This window comes from Clupea harengus, chromosome 4 (assembly GCF_900700415.2).
Source record: "Clupea harengus chromosome 4, Ch_v2.0.2, whole genome shotgun sequence".
NCBI classification, from domain to species: Eukaryota; Metazoa; Chordata; class Actinopteri; order Clupeiformes; family Clupeidae; genus Clupea; species Clupea harengus.
In genome coordinates this window covers 29,878,704-29,896,922 of record NC_045155.1, presented here as the reverse complement: position 1 = coordinate 29,896,922, position 18,219 = coordinate 29,878,704, and the positions used below count along the sequence as shown (strand labels likewise).

At 43.7% G+C, this 18,219-nt stretch overlaps 2 protein-coding genes across 5 annotated transcripts; both read right to left on the bottom strand.

The window, feature by feature from the left end:
* Positions 1-3,945: 3,945 nt before the first annotated feature.
* On the bottom strand, positions 3,946-12,838 carry LOC105893660 (protein-serine O-palmitoleoyltransferase porcupine). Of its 2 annotated transcripts, none has more exons than XM_031566978.2 (14): positions 12,387-12,838; positions 11,518-11,665; positions 10,737-10,929; positions 9,479-9,522; positions 9,083-9,264; positions 8,103-8,221; positions 7,558-7,578; positions 7,087-7,212; positions 6,748-6,848; positions 6,254-6,330; positions 5,389-5,452; positions 5,076-5,161; positions 4,867-4,977; positions 3,946-4,124 (listed from the first exon to the last, which is right to left on the bottom strand). In XM_031566978.2, exons 2-14 carry the CDS (start codon positions 11,654-11,656, stop codon positions 4,023-4,025), a joined length of 1,365 nt encoding a protein of 454 aa, XP_031422838.1. In that variant the 5' UTR covers positions 11,657-11,665; positions 12,387-12,838; the 3' UTR covers positions 3,946-4,022. The 2 variants fall into 2 exon arrangements, with proteins under 2 accessions (XP_031422838.1, XP_031422839.1); XM_031566979.1 differs by lacking the exon at positions 12,387-12,838 and adding an exon at positions 11,957-12,378.
* A 91-nt stretch (positions 12,839-12,929) lies between these two features.
* On the bottom strand, positions 12,930-16,518 carry LOC105893658 (zinc finger and BTB domain-containing protein 47-like). 3 transcript variants are annotated; one of them, XM_012820099.3, is made up of 2 exons: positions 16,368-16,518; positions 12,930-14,693 (listed from the first exon to the last, which is right to left on the bottom strand). In XM_012820099.3, the coding sequence occupies exon 2, from the start codon at positions 14,668-14,670 to the stop codon at positions 13,801-13,803; it is 870 nt and encodes a 289-aa protein (XP_012675553.2). In that variant the 5' UTR covers positions 14,671-14,693; positions 16,368-16,518; the 3' UTR covers positions 12,930-13,800. The 3 variants fall into 3 exon arrangements, with proteins under 3 accessions (XP_012675553.2, XP_031422840.1, XP_012675554.2); XM_031566980.2 differs by lacking the exon at positions 16,368-16,518 and adding an exon at positions 16,329-16,347; XM_012820100.3 differs by lacking the exon at positions 16,368-16,518 and adding an exon at positions 16,170-16,277.
* Between the last annotated feature and the right edge of the window lie 1,701 nt (positions 16,519-18,219).

Below are 18,219 nucleotides of genomic sequence, written 5' to 3'. Positions count from 1 at the left end.
GCCACCAAGGTGAGACCGAGTATTATTTTTTTAGACATGAGAATAAATAGGATGAATTTCAAATGGAATACCACGCATTATAAAGAGACACAAACAAATGTGTCATTTTTCCAGATATTGCCCTTTAAAATTTCCATACTACACCTTAAGTGACATTTAATCAGTCGTCTGACCCTAAATGCCTCTGTCCTTTAGCAGCCGCCTCAGAGTCCTAAGGAACAGCCGAAGAAAAGTGATCAGAAAGGAGATGACAACAAAAAGCAAGGAGGTAAGCATTGACCCCGGAAAGGCAGTCACACATGATACTGATACAGGGCGATGAGGAAGCACCTAGAGAGCCATCATCTACGTGGATGTACTCTCTGGTTAATAAGTCTAACTAGGGATGCATGTTACACATTTTGGTGTCAGTTTTGGGGCTCGCCTACACCTTGCCACCTAGAGATGGAGCTGAATCACATGCTGTCAGTAGCTTTATCATCGTCAGTGGAAGACATTCCCTCAGGATTACAATCCCACACTGATGGGATCACATTCCCACACAGTTTCCCACGTAGCAGAAATATCTCCCTGAACAATTCAGGCACCATGGGGGAAAATGGAGGTCCACGGTCACCCGCACACTTACATGACTGCTTAGAGATGCACCAACCACTTACTAACACTGCAGTAACAGAACACTGTATAGTAACTCACAGTTACAAAAATACAATGTAGTTAACATTGCAGTGTGGACCTTTAACAACTCGAATCATAGTCGGTCTCTCTGGATGCTATAGTGCTACGTACTTATTACTCACCCACACACTTAATGAATGCGTAACATTCAAAGATGCACCAACCACTTACTAGCACTTTAGTAACAGCAAAGAATGGTATAGTAATAGAATGGAATAATAATGATAGAAGAATAACAGAGAGAATAACTGTGTTAAGATGAGTGAAGCAGCAGTGTGTCGGCTTGCGTTTCCAGTTTAGGTATCTGACTGTGTGCCTTTCTATAGCAGGACAGCCGAAGGGAGAGAAGCAGTAACTTCCAAGCCTTCGTGAAGATGGCACTGGAGACTCTTCTGGGCTCCTGTCGCCGCAACCATGGCGACCATCGGGGCAGGCAGGGCTGAGGTCACATCCCCTTCCCCCTACTCCACCCCCCTACCCCTTCCAGCCAATCAACAGCGCTCATCTTGTGTTGTCGTCATGGAGATGACCCGAAGCCTCCGGTCTGTGTGAACCTTGGTGTCCGCCAGATCCAAACCTCTTCCACCTTCCCCCCGCCTACGGTCTTCTCCTATTGGCTGCTCAGGATTGTGACATGCTGCTGGGAGGGGCTCCTTTGAAGAGCCAACGACCTGAGATTTTGCTCACAACCCTTTTCCTGCCCCACCTCTTCATATCTGACTCCGCCCCTTTTCATTGACCATATTATGGTCCTTACCTATCTTGTAAATAAAAAATAGATAAAGATAGTAATCAATTGTACAGCATTTTCACAAGGGTCACAAGGGTTTAGTCAAAGTGTGTATTCTTTTTTTAACATCCAATTTACTTGATACTGTAAAAAATGCACCTGGATACTAGACAACACTATGTTAGTAAAAGATATTGAGATTAGGGTTGACAGTCAGTGCTAGGTTCACCTGTCTGAACAGATCTAACAAAACAAATTACTCGCAGAAGAACAATTGATTCAGGTTAAAAATGTAATAAAAGCATCACACATTTTTATATATTTCTTTTTCTCTCACGCACGCACACTCACATAAAAACATACATACATAGACACATACAGAGTACAAGTGAAATAAAAGGATAATGTGTGGGAAAAGTAAAGAAAAGATGAGGTCAAAGTAACAAAAGTACAAATAGAATTAAGTTAAAAAGACCAACAATGTACATAAGTAGCAGGGTATCGACTCAGTGGCTTGACTATTATACAAATACCATATTCAAGTTTTCATTTTCAGTGTAAACTAGCTGTTCCGTTTTACATCTCTTAAACCAAATCATTCAAAAGTTGTACCCCTGTCGAGATGCATAAATATAAAATCAAACACAGTTGCAAATAAAAAAAACTAGATAAAGTTCAACTAACTTTTCTACAACAAATGATCAAATAGAGTAAGCAGAGGCAGGTACACTACGCAAACGAGGGGACTCCCTTACTTTAAAGGTTGGAGGGTCAACGACAACAAAAAAAACCTGAACAGCTTGATCTAGGGCAGGTGACGGTAAAACCAGTCTTCTGCAGACTTCTGCTGCAGTGGTGCTCAATCCTGCTACTACTAGCTCTACTTTGGACGATTCCCATGTTCCCCTGCTCTTCACACCTCTATGCACACACCAGTGGCATTCCTGGACAGCGTTCAAAATGATCTATCATTTAACTATCTATGGTAGTTTTTTTTAAGCGACCCTTCTGGGAAACGCAGTCCAGCGATGCCACTGATGCTGAATACACCAAATGTATCTAATCAAGAGCATTATAGTTACACTGACTGTAACCAGTCACTATAATTACACACGGACACTAATCAGGATGCTCGGAACAAGGATGGACAGAAAACACTGGGTCTCCAGGAGTAAGATAGAGAACTGTTCTACTGGAAGCCTGACCTGAAGCGCTAAATGCTACTTGTCTGGAGAGCAAATGTAACCACAAAATGATTGTAACTCATTAAAGCCAGAGGAACCTGATGCTAATTCAAGCTGGAGCCAAGACTGTAGACAGTGTCATACTCAAGGGGTGGGAGTTCTGAGCACGTCTTGAAGTGTTCACGCTGACACACCAGTCAGTGTTTTGCCAAAAATGTGTTCACTGACTGTTTCCTACCATGCTGAGAGTGATTTGAGAGTGATTTGATTGCTAGTCGCAGTGTGTGATATGCTTTAATAATCAACTGGTAGATGTCGCTGAACACATGCAGTGCTTGGATGAGCTGGTAAACCCAGTCTAGCGTTCCAGACGAATTCTGAGCTACCTGTTTCAGCCAAGTAGAATGGTCCTAAATGAGACAACTAGGTTTCTATTTATAGCTTATTTGACACGGTTGAGTGGAATGGCTCGGTGCTGTGTATGCCTAAGGCAGGGAAAGACAACTCAGCCTCTCTCGAAAGCAGCACTGCACACAGTCCCAATGCAGCGTCACTCTGCTGACTAACCACTGGAACACATTAGCCTAAGAGGCCCCTCACCAGTCTATAGTGCTTCCTCAAACAGCAGCACTGACTGTGGACCGCGTGTAGCCCAGTTTTGTTCTGTTCTGTTCTGGTCCTGATCTGGAGCCGACATGTGCCAGTTAAGGTCCAGATCACTTCTGGACTAAGTTCTGATCTGGGTCAGCTTTACTTGTTTGCATTTGGAAACCTGCAGACACGTGAGCTCTCTGACAAGGCAATACTTTCCACAGGAAAAACCCCTCGAGGGACAGATGGGAAGGCTGGGCCAAGACTAGCTAAAGAGTCATAAACTGAGGCTACTATCTTGTCTATCTAAAACCTTGATTTGTGCACTGCAGCCCAAGCAAATTCCCTCAAATGTGTATGCATCAACCATCACATGCTGGTTTTCCTCCTATTAAAATAGTTAAAAGTAAAGTTATTCTTCTCATTAAACACTTCATCTTCTCCATCTGTGCGCACTGTAAACTAGGTGATCAGTATCCTTCTTCTAATAAGCACATGAGAATAATATAAATACAAGGTAAAGTACAGTGACCTGCGCCCTGTGATAACTGAAGTTCGCTGTTGGTCCAGTTTTTCAGGGGGGGGGGGGGGGGGGGGTCTCTATTCGCTGTGTTTGTGTTATCCAGTCCAGAAGAAGCTCACAGTGCCGTTGAGAGGTCAGTGTCTTATACAGGGCTGCCTCCCCAAGACAAGATTGGATTGAAGGAGGTCTTAGCCCTGACAAGAGTTTATTGCTTTCCATGTCCTCTCTTTTCTTCTCGACTCTTCTCTTCTCGACTCTTCTCCTGCTCTTGCCCAGAATGTTGCTGTTCTTCCTGGGTTCTCCCTTCTTTGTGCTGTTAAAGGATCATGCGGTAGAGTACCCAGCTGCCGAAGGTGACCCAGTGACTGGACCAGCTCAGCTCAGTCCACTTCCTGATAGTGTGATTGGCTATGCTCTCCTGGAAGAGACAACCAAGCAAGGTGGTGAGAAGTAGCTGGGTTCTGACAGACAGTCTGTCAGCTTGTGTTCACTGAAAGGCAGTCTAAAAGCCCACAAGCCCCCAGTGAGTTAAATAGGCTTAGTTTAACCAATCGCATAAAAAACATTTTGGAAGTAAGCACAGCTGAAAGACAGCAACATCGATAATGACTGTTTAAATGCTGATTTCAGTTTCCCTAAAATTTGATTCTTCACTATTAGGCCAATTCATGACGCTAAATAAATAAATAAATAACCAACTCGCCTACTAAGTAACATCAATAAAACCCTGTGGAGTGTTCCCAGATCACAATAGTTGCAGTTAAATTTGAGGAACGATGCCAGGCTGGGTAGAAGACAGGAAAAAAGTGAAATACCCACAGGAGGTTGCAATAGCTGGCCCTGAAATACATTACTACATAATTATTAGTCACTGGGCCAAACACTAGGACACTGCCTCTGGTTACAATGAGTCCTGTTTGCCCCCTTCGGTTCCATCAAAGAGCTTCTGTTTGCCAAAAAAGCTGTACTGTTTTACACTTTTTTTTAACTATGTTGTTTTTCCTATTAAGCTATTGTTCAAGCTTAGTCATGCGTTTACCCTGGTCTGGCAATAAATCCTCATTGTGGAACAATGCCATGGCATTCTGCACGAGAGGAGAGGAGCGGCGCATTCAACACAACACTGTCCTACAGTTTCTTTTGTGTTTGTTTCTTTTTACCTCGTCTTCCCCCGTGTCATCTGAGTTGGAGTCAAACACGGAGCCCAGGTAGACCAGATGCAGGAGTGCCAGCCCACTGAAGACCAGGTTTATGAGGTACACCCAGAAAACCTGAGGAGGATTTGGAGAAGGGGAGTTTGAGTTATAACCATGGAGCACAGTTACATATTAGGAAGAAATGCACAGTATTGTTATCAAAGATACACCACCTTCTTGTGTGCATGACTGCAATCTGGCTGACATCTCCTGGACAAGACGCACGCATTTAAGATGGTGGCTAGTCTTTTCCTGAACACTGGAAATATAATGCAGTAACAACATATTAGTAGTATCCCTGTGAAAGGAACATATAAAGCTAAAAAAAAACACTCCGTGGATTTTAGCAATAACAAAGGATATAAAGCCGTGTGGTCTAAAATAGAAAACAATGAATCATTCGAGTTTCTGGTGCAGCACTGCACTCTGTACTCTTGTTTTAAAAGCAATCGTCTGTGAGGCAGAGGCAGAGGCAGCGGGTCTTACCGTGCTCCACATACGTAATGAAGGCGAGAGATAAGAGCGCAGTCCCAAGATGGAAGCTCAGGCCCTGTCAGCGAGATAAGAAACAAAGAAACTTGTAGAGAGAGAGCGAGAGAAAGAGGGAGAGAGAGATAGAGCTCCCTCCACTCAGCTGGAGCTAAAATGGTAGAGCCGGCTGCACACAGAGTAGGCTGCACACACTGTCAAAGCCGGGGACCAGCAGAGAACGAGGGAACTGGAAACATTTATGTTTTTACAGTAAGCTGTGTCCCTTAGGCATTTAGTCCGAGGAACCCACTGTGATTTCATCTACAGTTGAAAAGTAAAAGCACAAGAAGCTGTGTTGTGTAAACATGCTGCAGAGTTCAAACATTTTGCCCCCAACCAAAGCAAATCGCAAGGTTGGGCAAACTCATTTCTATGCATAGATAACGCAAAACTGTAGCTGGCTGGCAACCTTTTGCCTCGAGGTCTCTTGGATGCACAGGGCTATTGATGCACAGGGCCTCGAGGTCTCTAGGATGCACAGGGCTATTGATGCACAGGGCCTCGAGGTCTCTTGGATGCACAGGGCTATTGATGCACAGGGCCTCGAGGTCTCTTGGATGCACAGGGCTATTGATGCACAGGGCCTCGAGGTCTCTAGGATGCACAGGGCTATTGTGCTGATGCAGTGAAAGCATCACAGATGGGCCTTTATTAGGGGACGCAGGTTAAAGTGCATCTTAGCACATCTGCTCTTAAGGCCATTACCAACGGTTTTATATAAATAATTAAAATTACAAAGTGCATCAAGAACAAATGGAACAAATTATGTCTTTATATGGGACATTCGAGTGAGACTAATGGAAATATAGGCAGTACTCACGTGAAGCAGTGCACTGGCTGTGTAGGTAATAATGATGGCGGTGAAGCTTCCGAACTTGAGGGCACTTTTAAAGACATCTGTGTAGGCGACAGAGAGACAGAATTTGGACGAGTAACTCACAGTAAACCTGCTACATATCACAGTGCAATATTTCATATCAACTCAAACGTGTTTTTGCTGTTCTGACTCCATAACTAAATGGATATGGCAAGTAATGAGGTGTGGAGGAGAAACACAGCTACTGATTATGCGTCGCCCTACTTCCAAATCTGACAGACAAGCCTACACCCTCCCTGCTGATCTCCTTCCAAATGAATGATCAGTAAATTGAGAGGCATTTAGCCTTGAAAATGTCTTTACTGCTGTTTGCCTGAGGATGTCTCTACCATATGGGACAAGTCTGATTGAGTTCAAAGCAGAGAATCTTATAAACAGAAAAGCTTAGTAAACCGCTGCTGTGCTGCAGATATGTCTGAGGCGTCACTAAAACTCACAGGTGTTCAGCCAGCGAGACATAGGCTGGTTCCAGGAGGTCACCACCTCCACCATGGACCTGGGAAACTCCACGTCGAGCGGTTTTGACACTGTTAAGTCCCTGGAGGTAAACAGGCCATATCATACATTTAAAAATGCAGGTTAAAGGTGCAATATGATGGTTTTGCTGTTTAAAAGAAACTTTCCAAGACTTAGAACCACAATGTCATTCTGAGAAAATGCTGAACCTTCCACGAAAAATGCATGACATCGAGTAAAGTTAGCAATATTGAGTAAGGCAAAATTATCAAATCTATACTGTACTTCTGTGTTCTATGAAAAGAAATGACAGCACTGACCACTTTAGATTCTCTTTCTCCTCAGTGAAGCCAGAGCCCGCCAAAGTGGTGGTGGTTTCGCTGAGGTAACTCACAAAGAAGTTGCTGAAATGGAAGGAGAGGGTATTCTCGTACCCTAGCAGCCACCTGCAGAGGATGAAAGGGAGCAGGATTAGCTGAGGAAAACAAGCTGAAACAAGCAGCTCCGGGCAGACGTGCTTGGGTGGACACTTTCCTTCTGGGTCTTGAAAAGCTTACCTTGCAAAAGCACCTCTGAGAAGCAGTGAGGCGAAAGAGCTACAGTATTAATTATTAAACTCTGATCCATAATTAATACGATTTCTTCCCGTCACACTGTGTGCATTTATGGTATGCAAATTTAATACACCATTCCATATTCTATAGACAAAGGACATCGGGAATAGGAGAGTCGAGGCAAATCATTTATGAAATAAAATGCAGCAGTCTGAAGTCAAACTAGCTGGTAGTCACCTGTTCTTTCGCCTCTTCTTGCTTTAAAGCCATCACCAAACAGGGCAGACAGAGGTGACAACAGAGAAGAAGAAAAGACAAGGTTTAGTCAGGGAACCCATTTATACCCATATATACAGTAGTGTTTTCACCATCTCACATCATTAAAGGACCATACATAATACCCTGCTCCAAGAACACCTGCTTGAGTCAGAGTAATTATCACGCTCTGGAGTAGATAAATAAGACGTTCAGCTAATCAGGTGTGCCAGTGATTACTTCTGTCAGGTGTGCAGTGCAGGGAAAGAGCAGGGTGGGGTTTGTGGGTGGGTCGGGGGGGGGAGGGTTAGCAGGATTCAGAACCTCTGTTATAGAGGAACCTCTCTTTAGGTGATGGTTATAAACCTTTAGCTTTTATTCTGACCTTTTTGCTTTAGAATGTACCTTCACAATGTGCATGGGGCCATCAGCTCCCAACTCGTGTGTCTTAATCTCACGGGCCACAAGTACCAACAACAATGGAAAAGAGTGCAGGGGGATAACATGTTGAAGCTCTCTACGCTTACCGGAGCGTGTAGATGGGAATGAAGTAGGGGAAGAGGTAGGGAGCCACACAGTTGGAGGCCACCAGGCAGAACAGACTCTTGGCCCAGCTGCTGAAGGCTTTCAGGAACCACCTGAAACTCTGCAGAGAAGGTGAGACCAGATCAGCTTACAAGCAGGGAGCCAATACATAGTGACACCGCGGGGAGCCAATACAGTGTGACACCGCATTGAGGGCCAACGGATTACTATTACTGTACACATTTCGCTAAATGATAGCAACTGATGCAAATATAGGCTACTACGGTATACTGAGGCTACCACCGTAATCTAAACATCATACCCTAAGACTTTGGATATGCCAAGTTATATGTGGTAATTGATGGCAAACTCAGTGTTGTGATGAGATTCTTAACACAATGCAAACTATTTCAGAGGATGGACACAAGATCAAAGGTTAGACTTGAGGTTATGTCACTACAGCTATGTATCAAAGTGCTGCTGAGCTAAACGATAATGTGTGTTTACTGACATAATTGTTACAATGTAATACAAAGTGTCACCTTCATCTTTAGGCACATCCCACATTTACATCCCTAATCGGTGATTTAACGCAGCAATACAGAGTTCTGTTCCAAAACTAGTAAGTTAACTACCTAAAAGCCATGCAAAAACCTTGCAAACACCACCAACAGCCCAGCTAACACTGATAGAAGCTTGCCAACACACTAACTGGTGTATTTTGGCAGTATAGCTGGCAATGTCATGCGTGTGAAAGTCTTTCTTCCATTTTTGCAGAGGGGTTCCACAGTTACACAGAACTACATAGGGCATATCTTGGACGGCTAGTGGGGAAGACACAGGTGTTTATCTGTCCTTCACATGACCATATGCTATCAAAATGAATTTGAGGATGGTACCAAAACTAGTTGCCTATAAAACCATAGCTCAAAAAGTGTCAAATTGTTGCATAGTGTTACTTTAAGTCTGTGGGTGGAATTACCAGCTGGCGGCCTTCAACCGCCTCTTTGTAGCTGCTGTAGCTAATCCAGGGCCCAAAGATGACTGTGCCCACGAAGTAGATGTACCCCATGAACTCCACTGGTGAAGGGACGCTCTCCACGACCCCTCGGTCCAGATCAAAGGCCAATGAGATGGCCTTCATGGCCACCACCATCTGGGAACCTGAGGGGATTGCCAAACCAGAGATATGAAAACAGAGTTTTGGCGGGAAGTTGCCGGGAAAAAAATGCATAAACCAGCAGAACTAAATATTGCAAACTTGTTTAGCAGATCTGACTTGATATGATTTCATGTGAGGTCATTTACTAAAATAACCCTTCAGATAAATTTAACCGGAACACTGCAAGCCGGACATACGGATTCAAAGGTGACTGACCTCTCATTTTGTGCCAGGTGGTGGTGTCCGTCATATGTGCCTCGCTGAAAGACAGGAAGTAAACAAACCATTAAACAAACAAACCATTAAAGCCTGCACAGTTATGCTTTACTACAGTGCACACACATAGATGACCTCTCGACGCCTAACACAGTAGCACCACATTACAGTGATGTGGCACCATGCAGAGGGCATCAGGCCAAACCAACGACTGTAAAAAAGAGGGACAGCCTGGGGCCTGGCAGCTCTGAAGAAATAAAGCCAAAATAGGTTGGCCATATCGGCAAAATTGGAGCCGGTCTGCGCAGTAAGAGCTTGAGAGCTTGTGTGGTAAAATTGTCCAGGTCCGCCCAGAATAAACCATATTTGGTTAAATCTCCGCCATTTTTAATTCCCTTCACTTTTGACTGAGTGTACGCTGTCCGTTGTTTTTAATCATTGGGCCAAACAAACAAGCCTTACAAGGATACCTCTGGGATATTTGACATTAGGTTTTATAATATCCAGAAGGGAAGAATCCCTTAGGGCACTTTCAGTCAGCAAAGGGATGTTTGTGTGGAAAACAGTCTTTGAATAACCTTTTGCTTTTAACAGAGTTCATGAATAAAACTTACTGCAAGAGCATGACGATGTGAAAACCTTTGTTTGCGCACTAGCAACTAGCACACTAGCAACATTCATTCTGTATCACCTGAGGTGATTCACCTCTATGACACTCAAACATTGCTATGCCTCAACATTAATAATTAAATATCTCCAAAAAATGAAGATATGTTTACATTCTCCACATATTTTATATCACTAAATATTATACACATAATACAAATATTATAACACACTGCAGGTACCTGGCCATATACAGTGCTGTCTGTGGCATGTCTAGTAAGGTTTGACCCCTGATTTGAGGGATGCTGGTGTGTTTGGATGTGGATATAAGCACATGATGTAGAGATCTGGCCAGCATGCGAGATCCCCTCGCCAGCAGAAGAAACGTACCAATGGCACGAGGAATTTAGCACATTATCCTCTGTATACCTAAAATAAACACTCACTATAGATACGACATGACACGATCATGTGTATGGCTTTCTCCTTTCAAACCCGAGCAACAGGAATTTAACATCTTAGCTATCCAGTGTAGTATTAACACTCATATAGTGTTAGATATTCACTCAGATAGTCAACACTCCTATAGTCATACAGACATGACATGTGCATGGACTCAGCCATGGATCTTTGGGCAGGTCTCCTTGCCTACCCCAGCAGCAGATAGATGATCACGGTGATGCAGAGGAAGGTTCCGCGGATGGCAGAGTGCCGGCACAGGAAGAGGATGAGGTAGCAGAGCAGGCTGAGCAGGACCACCCACACCATGTGCAGCTCGAAGAACAGGTAGAGAACGTAGAACCCGCCAGCCACCGTGCTCAGGTGCTTCATGTAGGAGGGAAGGCCTGTCCACAGGGAAGAGAAATGACAGTCCCCATTAAAAGCAGTAGCTTCATGACAGCGAACTAATGACAGCAAGCAGTGTACTGTAGCCTATCCATAATCACACAAGTATCACCAATAACTGATAAGTTACTGATAAGTTACTGATGTCGAATGTCTGCTAAGGGTTCTGTATCCCAGGTAATGCTTAAATACCTGGTGCAGGTTAGGACTGCAAGGCAACGCAAGTCTTGTTTGGGTTGGGATTGTTAAGTAATGTTCGGACTGTCAAGTAACGCTCAAATGATGACTTGTTAGTTACTATTGTCAGGTAATGTCTAAAGATGCGGTGGGTTGGTTAAGATGATCAGGTAATGCTGAAATGCTGTGTGTTGGTTAAGATTGTCAGGTAATGTTGAAGTGCTGTATGTTGGTTAAGATTAACAAGTAATGCTGAAGTGCTGCGTGTTGGTTAATATTAACAGGTAATGCTGAAGTGCTGCGTGTTGGTTCAGATTATCAGGTAATGCTGAAGTGCTGTGTGTTGGTTCAGATTATCAGGTAATGCTGAAATGCTGTGTGTTGGTTAAGATGGTCAGGTAATGCCTTACTGAGTCTCCAGAGTAGGCGGCAGACCAGGCAGATGAGGAGGAGCGGCCATGTCTGCTCCAGGCCCTGCTGGACCGTAGGGAGCAGGCATCCCCCCGGCAGCTCCGCAAAGAAGTCCTGGTGGCTGGGTGCTGCTGGCATAGCGGCTCTCTGTAGGGGCATTGAGGCGAAACAACAAAATGTGCAAAAATCAGTCTGTCACATTGCGTTTGCATCCATATACACACTCTGCGTAAACAACATGGACATCCTCAGTTCTCCCTGTAGTATAAGGTTAATTGAGTTATGGTTGCAATTATCAGTCATTTCATGTTCAACATGCTGTGAATAAGGAAAGAACCATAACGGTGATTTAAACCTTATGATACCTTATGATGATCTTGAGAAGTCACATTATGAATCACTGAATCTGACTGGTTAAGCAACTTAAAGCCTACTTACACTCTCGGTTCAAAAACTCATGCAATCTGGCTGCAGCTGGATGGTCAGTACAAAGACCATGCTGTTCAAACGGGATAAACTGTTTTAATTAATAAAAGCTCGCCACCTGGGTACCAAAGGATAGAAGGGCTATACATCCCATATTATCTCATTAGCTCGGGTACTTACACCATCATCTGCATTGCAGTTGGTAGCCTACACATATTTTTTATTTTAACAATTCATTGTTTTGCCTCCACAAACGTGACAAAAAAACGAAAACCTGATACTGCAGCTAGCCAGCCATGCAGCCTACTTTGCTAGATTGCATTAATCCGGACTGACTGAACCGGCATCATCCCGCTCTCGACTGTTCTACACTGCCGGCTGATGCCAACCACAGCACAGATGACATCGTAGTATTGTGTTCCGATGGAATGTACTCACGCACCGAAATGTGTATTCCAAAAGATCCTTTCTGCCGATGTGTCTTCACTTTAAACGGGAGAGTGAATTCCGATCAGCGGGCGTTTGGTCTACCTCTCCGCTTCATAGGCGATGTGTAGGATATAGATGATGCTGAAAATGTGGCCGATTCCTATTGTTGCCATCAGCGGCGACGGCAGCTGACTGCGACTGGCCGTCACGTAGTGGGCAACCCAATGGAGACCACGTAGGCCAATCACTTTAGCCGCTTGTAAGGAATCAGCCAATGAAAACGTGGGCTCACTGAAAAAGAATGGGGGCATCGATTAACCTCTCAGTGCTGCGCCGAGCGAACCCATGAGATATGAATTCAACACAAGCCAAAGCCTCTATGGATTACAGTTTAATTTCAGTATTGCTCAAAACCAGACGTTAAATTGCTTATGCTAGTAGGGAGCCTCACAATGGCCACATCACTTAAAGTCACGGATAAAGTGAACCAACAACAGAATGTATAATACAATAATGACAGCTCATGATAATGCATTGAAGGAAGAAACACACCATCAAGTGTTAAAGCCATTTCAATTAATTTTATTAGTAGGACATGATGGCTAAACATATATGGACTAGGACCACATAAGTGTATAATGCGCAACATTCCAGCAAAAAAAAAAAATAACACGATTGGCTTGTATTTTTTCGTTTTGATCGATCATGGACAAATCATGAGAATGACATACAAAAGTAAAATAGTGTCTCCAGTTAAAGAAAAGGTTAATTCTGGGAAAAATGTGCAGTAGCTTGAGGCTCACACTTTTTGAGGTAGTTCTCTGGGGTAATTCATGTTCCTTCAAAAATCAGTAGAGAAATCTGTATCACAGACAGAACTCAATTCATAGGAGATTTTTTTTTAAGTACTTTCTTTTCGTTAACGTTTTATAACAGAATAAACATAAATGAGTCTAATGGTCATGTTAACCCTTACAAAAGACGACACAATCAGTGGCCAGTCTGAGAAGGCCTGGAATTACAAGCACAGTTATACTCCGTACACACTGCAGGCCTGTCTCGCTCCAGCCTCAATGCTTCATCTGGGAATTGAATTTCAAATTTAAAGCCATACTCGCGTGGAATATGCCCAAATACATTGCTCACCTACAAACTGATAAACCAGCAGCACTTCAGGTGATATTTATACAGTCCAACAGCAGTGAAAATAGCAAAATCATAACAAGACAAAAAAAAAGAAGAAAAGAAAAGCATGATTAGCCATAAAAAAAGAAAGACCTGATCATAATCTTGACCTAAACATTTTTTTTACATGTCTGACATAACTGCCTCTGCTGACACCCAGAAACTACAAAGCACAACTTTTTGGTGTTGGATTTCATCTTTCCCACAGCTCAAAAGCAGCTGGGATTTGCAACACAACAGGATTACAGCACCACCTCGATATCATAAGCGACTCTCGGGACGCCACGGGATGCTTTTCTGTGGCCCCCCATGGCTTCCTTACTCCCCCTGTAGTCGTACAGCTGTGACTCATGCTTATGCTTCTTCTCGTACAGCGGGAGCGCCGCAATGTTTCTACTGACATCAAACAAGGAATGCTTCTTCTTCTTCTTCTTCTTCTTTTTCTTCGCCTTTTTCAGCATGTTTGACATCCTCACCAAGTCGCTGGAGGAAGGCAGGTTGTCGTCAAGCGGGTGCCGGTACTCCAGCGGTAGCGTGACGGGCATGGGCATGAGCATGGGAATGGTGGTGGGCATGTGGGTGATGATCGGAGGCACGACGGCGGGCAGCTGGAGCTTCTGGAGGTTGTACTGGTGCTCCTGGCAGAAGAGGACGCCGCACTCTTGGCAGCGGTACATCTCCTCCTTCTCGTGGATGCTCATGTGCCGCTTGAGGTTGTGGTGGGTGGTGAAGGAGCGGTCGCAGCGCTCGCACGGGTACGGCCGCTCGCCCGTGTGCACGCGCTGGTGCTCGTGGTGGTGGCTGCGGCTCAGGAAGCGCTTGCCGCAGATGCCGCACTGGTAGGGGCGGTCGCGGTCGTGGAACTGACGGTGCTTGGCCAGCTGCACGATAGAGAAGAAGGTCTCGCCGCACACGTCGCAGTTGTACTCGCCGGAAAAGCGCGACGGCTGCAACGTGTCGGACATGGAGGGGGGTGACCCTTCTCCGTCAGGCTGGATGCTGGCCAGGCGAGATGCGGACATGGCGGCGATATGGTGCAGATTCCACAGGGCCTCCTCCCGTTCCTCTTCAAGAGCCAGCGCCTCCTCACGAGCCAGCGCATCCTCATCCATGGCTAGTCAGTGGTGAGTGCAGTCTGTAAGACAAATTAGAAGAGACTCAACATGTGTGCTTGGAAGAATAATATAGACCAAACTTCCATGTAAGCGCCACACTATCACGCACCATAACATGCATCACATCAAGCACTGGAAGTTTAAAGGTACAGTATGCAGGATTTAAGGTGATCCATCAGCAGACATGAAATATATTATTCATAATTATGTTTTCATTGGTGTATAATCACCTGTAACTACAAATAGTTGTGTTTTCATTAGCTTGGAATGAGCCCTTTGTAGCTACTTACTAGTCTGCAATGTTGTGCCACCATGTTTCTACAGTAGCCTAGAAAGGACAAACTAGAACACTGGCACTAGAGAGGGCCTTTTGCGTTTTTTTATGGCACCTGACTGCCACCGTACCCTCTCATACACGCTTGGAAAGGGAGAAGTATTCAGTACTGTACCTTTAAGGAGGGAATTCCCTTTACTGTTTATTAACAAATCAACATTCCCGCATTAAAGCATGCTAGAATACCAGATTTTGAGTACAAAACACACAACTCATCAATACCACAGATGCACCGATGGTACGCAATATCAGTGATGATTTATAAAAGCCTCTTGATATCCTGCGACATGATGACACATTGTGATAACTTACAAAAACTTCAGTGAAGATGACATGCACCTTCATAGAGAGAAGATATCAACTTAATTAGTTAGTTATCTCTAGCTGGATTGGTAGTTAAAGTAGCAATACGGAGTCCTGTTCCAAAACTAGCAAGCTAACTGCCTATAAGGCAGGCAAAACCCTTGTAAACACCACCAACAGTCCAGTTGATTCTGATAGAAGCTTGCCAACACACTAACTGGTGTCTTTTGGCAGTATAGCTGGCAATGTCATGCTGTGAAAGCTTTTCATCCATTTTTGCAGGGTGTTCCAGCCCGGAACACAAAACTACATAGGGCATATCCTGGATGGCTAGTGGGAAAGACACAGGTGTTTATCTGTGCTTCACATGACCATATGCTATCAAAATGAATTTGAGGATGGTACCAAAACTAGTTCCCTATAAAACCATACTTCAAAAAGTATCAAATTGTTGCATAGTGTTACTTTAACAACTCAGTGTTGGCTGAATTACGCCCTAAACTGATCTACAGTCAAAATCACAAAGGAAAAGGTTGAATAACAACACGTGTCACATACTGTCACACAATACATGACTCAAGCTAATAGATTCATTACAAGCAGAAACTGCACTATTGAAATTTGACGTTCGCTGGTTGATCTGGCAATTAACGTTAACCCACGCTAGCATTTGGACCAAACAAAGTTATCCTAGCAATGCACACACAACATTCCACAATACAGGATCAACTTCCTTCCACATTTTTTTGAAAAATATTGTTTAGTTTGCAGGTGAAGTAGTCACCCATTTAAGAAGATGTGTAAGGGGGTGCATTTTAAGCCATCGAGACAAAGAAACATAAAACCATGTTACGCAAACCTTCAAGTTAGCCAATATCGCGTGTATCACAACAGTCCGTTTAGCTCTGAGACTTTTTGGCTATAAGCCAACGCGCGGTTTATTTTGCGAACACGCTTGTGACGTAAGGCCATTAAGAAGTGCCCCTCTGAAAAGCTGATAACTTTGTTCAAAGCATACCTCCTAGAAAGCCAACTAAAACGTGCATTAGGCTCTTACTTTTCACTCCGTGGACACCTCAGTGCTTTCTGAGCAGGTTTAGGGCTATAGAGCAAACTTCCGGACAAGAAAAAGTTGTGCATCTCCTTGAGAAGAACCCCTGAGCCCAGCTTTCCATGCCCAAGGTTCCTTACGGGATAAAAAGTTCCCACCCGAGAAAAGTCAAATGGTTATTGGTTCTGTGTACGTACTGTATGTGTGAGAGTTTATATAAATACATGTATATATTCAATATATTGAGCAAAATATATTGAACAAAAAGGTAAAAAATAATTTCACAATAAAGCTAATGTATGTTTAACCAAATTAAAAGAAGACCCCGTGTCCCTGCCCGATAAGGGTCAACGTAGATGTGAGCCGCGCATGCGCTATTTGAGTACCACAGCCCATTTAGAGTAGCATACTGCTATCGACATAAAGGCTAAAAATCAAACATTTAATTGAGACTTCAAACGATGCAGAAATATCAGCTCCTGTATAAAATGTGAGCCAGATGATAATCGCTGAAACATCTTAGGTTACACCAACGAATATCACACATCTTGTTTTATACTGCAGTTATTTCTTTCTATCTTGATTTTTATCGCCAAGGCTACACTTGTTTGTTTTTTCCCAACCCAAACGCTGGGTTGAGGCTGTTGGGTTATTTTAAGTTATTCTGGTTGTTTTCTGTAACCCAGCCGTTGGGTTAGTAGTTGAAGACAGTGCCTCCTCCACCAGAGGTCACATAATCTACCCAGCGGCTGGGTCACTTTAACTCAGTTGTTTCATTATTTCAGCAGTTACTTGTTCAAAAAACAGTCCTGCTCATTAGAAAACGTGCAGTTTCGGGATTTGTAGCTATACTTCTAACCTTTTTTTTGATCAAGCACAGACATGCTCTTCGTAAAATGAATGAATTGAATTATGATTGATATTATTGCAGCTTGCTAGCTAATTCTGTTGATAATCAATCATGCTTATGGTGCGTTCATGTGCAACTGGGAAGTGGGAAAATTCCGACCTCCGAGTGGGAAAATACACCTCTCTGGTCTCGTCTAAAAGTTAATGGTTCAACCTGTTCGAATTTAAACTTTTAGCGAAATATTTTGAAATATAATCTACGATATGAAATGATTTGCACTCAAACAGCCAAGTATAGTAGTTGGTGATTTGAACAGTATCGCTTAGCCCACCAGGCGTCGCTCTTGCTCTGTGTGCGTTTTATCCTAAAGTGAATGGTTGTTCCTCGAAAGCCTCTTCAATGCATAGTTGAATCATGACGGAATTAGGTTTGAACAGGGATTATCATTCCTTCACTTCTCTGCCAGGTATGTAATCTCAGATGAGACACTAGACAGTGGCTACATGAAACACATAGGTGAATGCAAATATGTCATGAACAAAAAAAAAACTTCAGCATAGAGGTTTGTTCCTATAAAACCCAATCCCTGGCAAAGAGGGACCCTGTTCCGTTCTAGTCTCTGCCACATTACATGGTCAGAACAGCTAAAACGCTGCATGAAATTGGCAGCAATTCCAGACCTGAACCCAACAAAAGACTCACCTTTCTCTCTATACCCCAATCGTGCGCGCGCACACACACACACACACACACACACACACACACACACACACACACACACACACACACACTTGCATGCACGCACACACACTTTTGTGTACATGCCTGTGGACATTCATGCCCCTGCATGCAAGTCTGGCTGTTCTGGTATTTGCTCATACAGAAAAGCACAATGCAGATAGATTTCAACCTGATTTTTTATTTTTTATTTTTTAACAGAGGAACTGTCTCTCTCTCTCTCTCTCTCTCTCTCTCTCTCTCTCTCTCTCTCTCCCTATCTGACTAATT

Excerpts from the sequence above, each read along its gene's own strand:
- LOC105893660 (XM_031566978.2), bottom strand. The coding sequence starts at position 11,656 with ATGCCAGCAGCACCCAGCCACCAGGACTTCTTTGCGGAGCTGCCGGGG. Across the intron at positions 7,579-8,102 it reads ATTCCCATCTACACGCTCCG|CAAGAAGAGGCGAAAGAACA; the intron begins GTAAGCGTAGAG and ends ATGGCTTTAAAG. Across the intron at positions 6,849-7,086 it reads GAGAAAGAGAATCTAAAGTG|GGACTTAACAGTGTCAAAAC; the intron begins GTCAGTGCTGTC and ends GTTTACCTCCAG.
- LOC105893658 (XM_012820099.3), bottom strand. The coding sequence starts at position 14,670 with ATGGATGAGGATGCGCTGGCTCGTGAGGAGGCGCTGGCTCTTGAAGAG.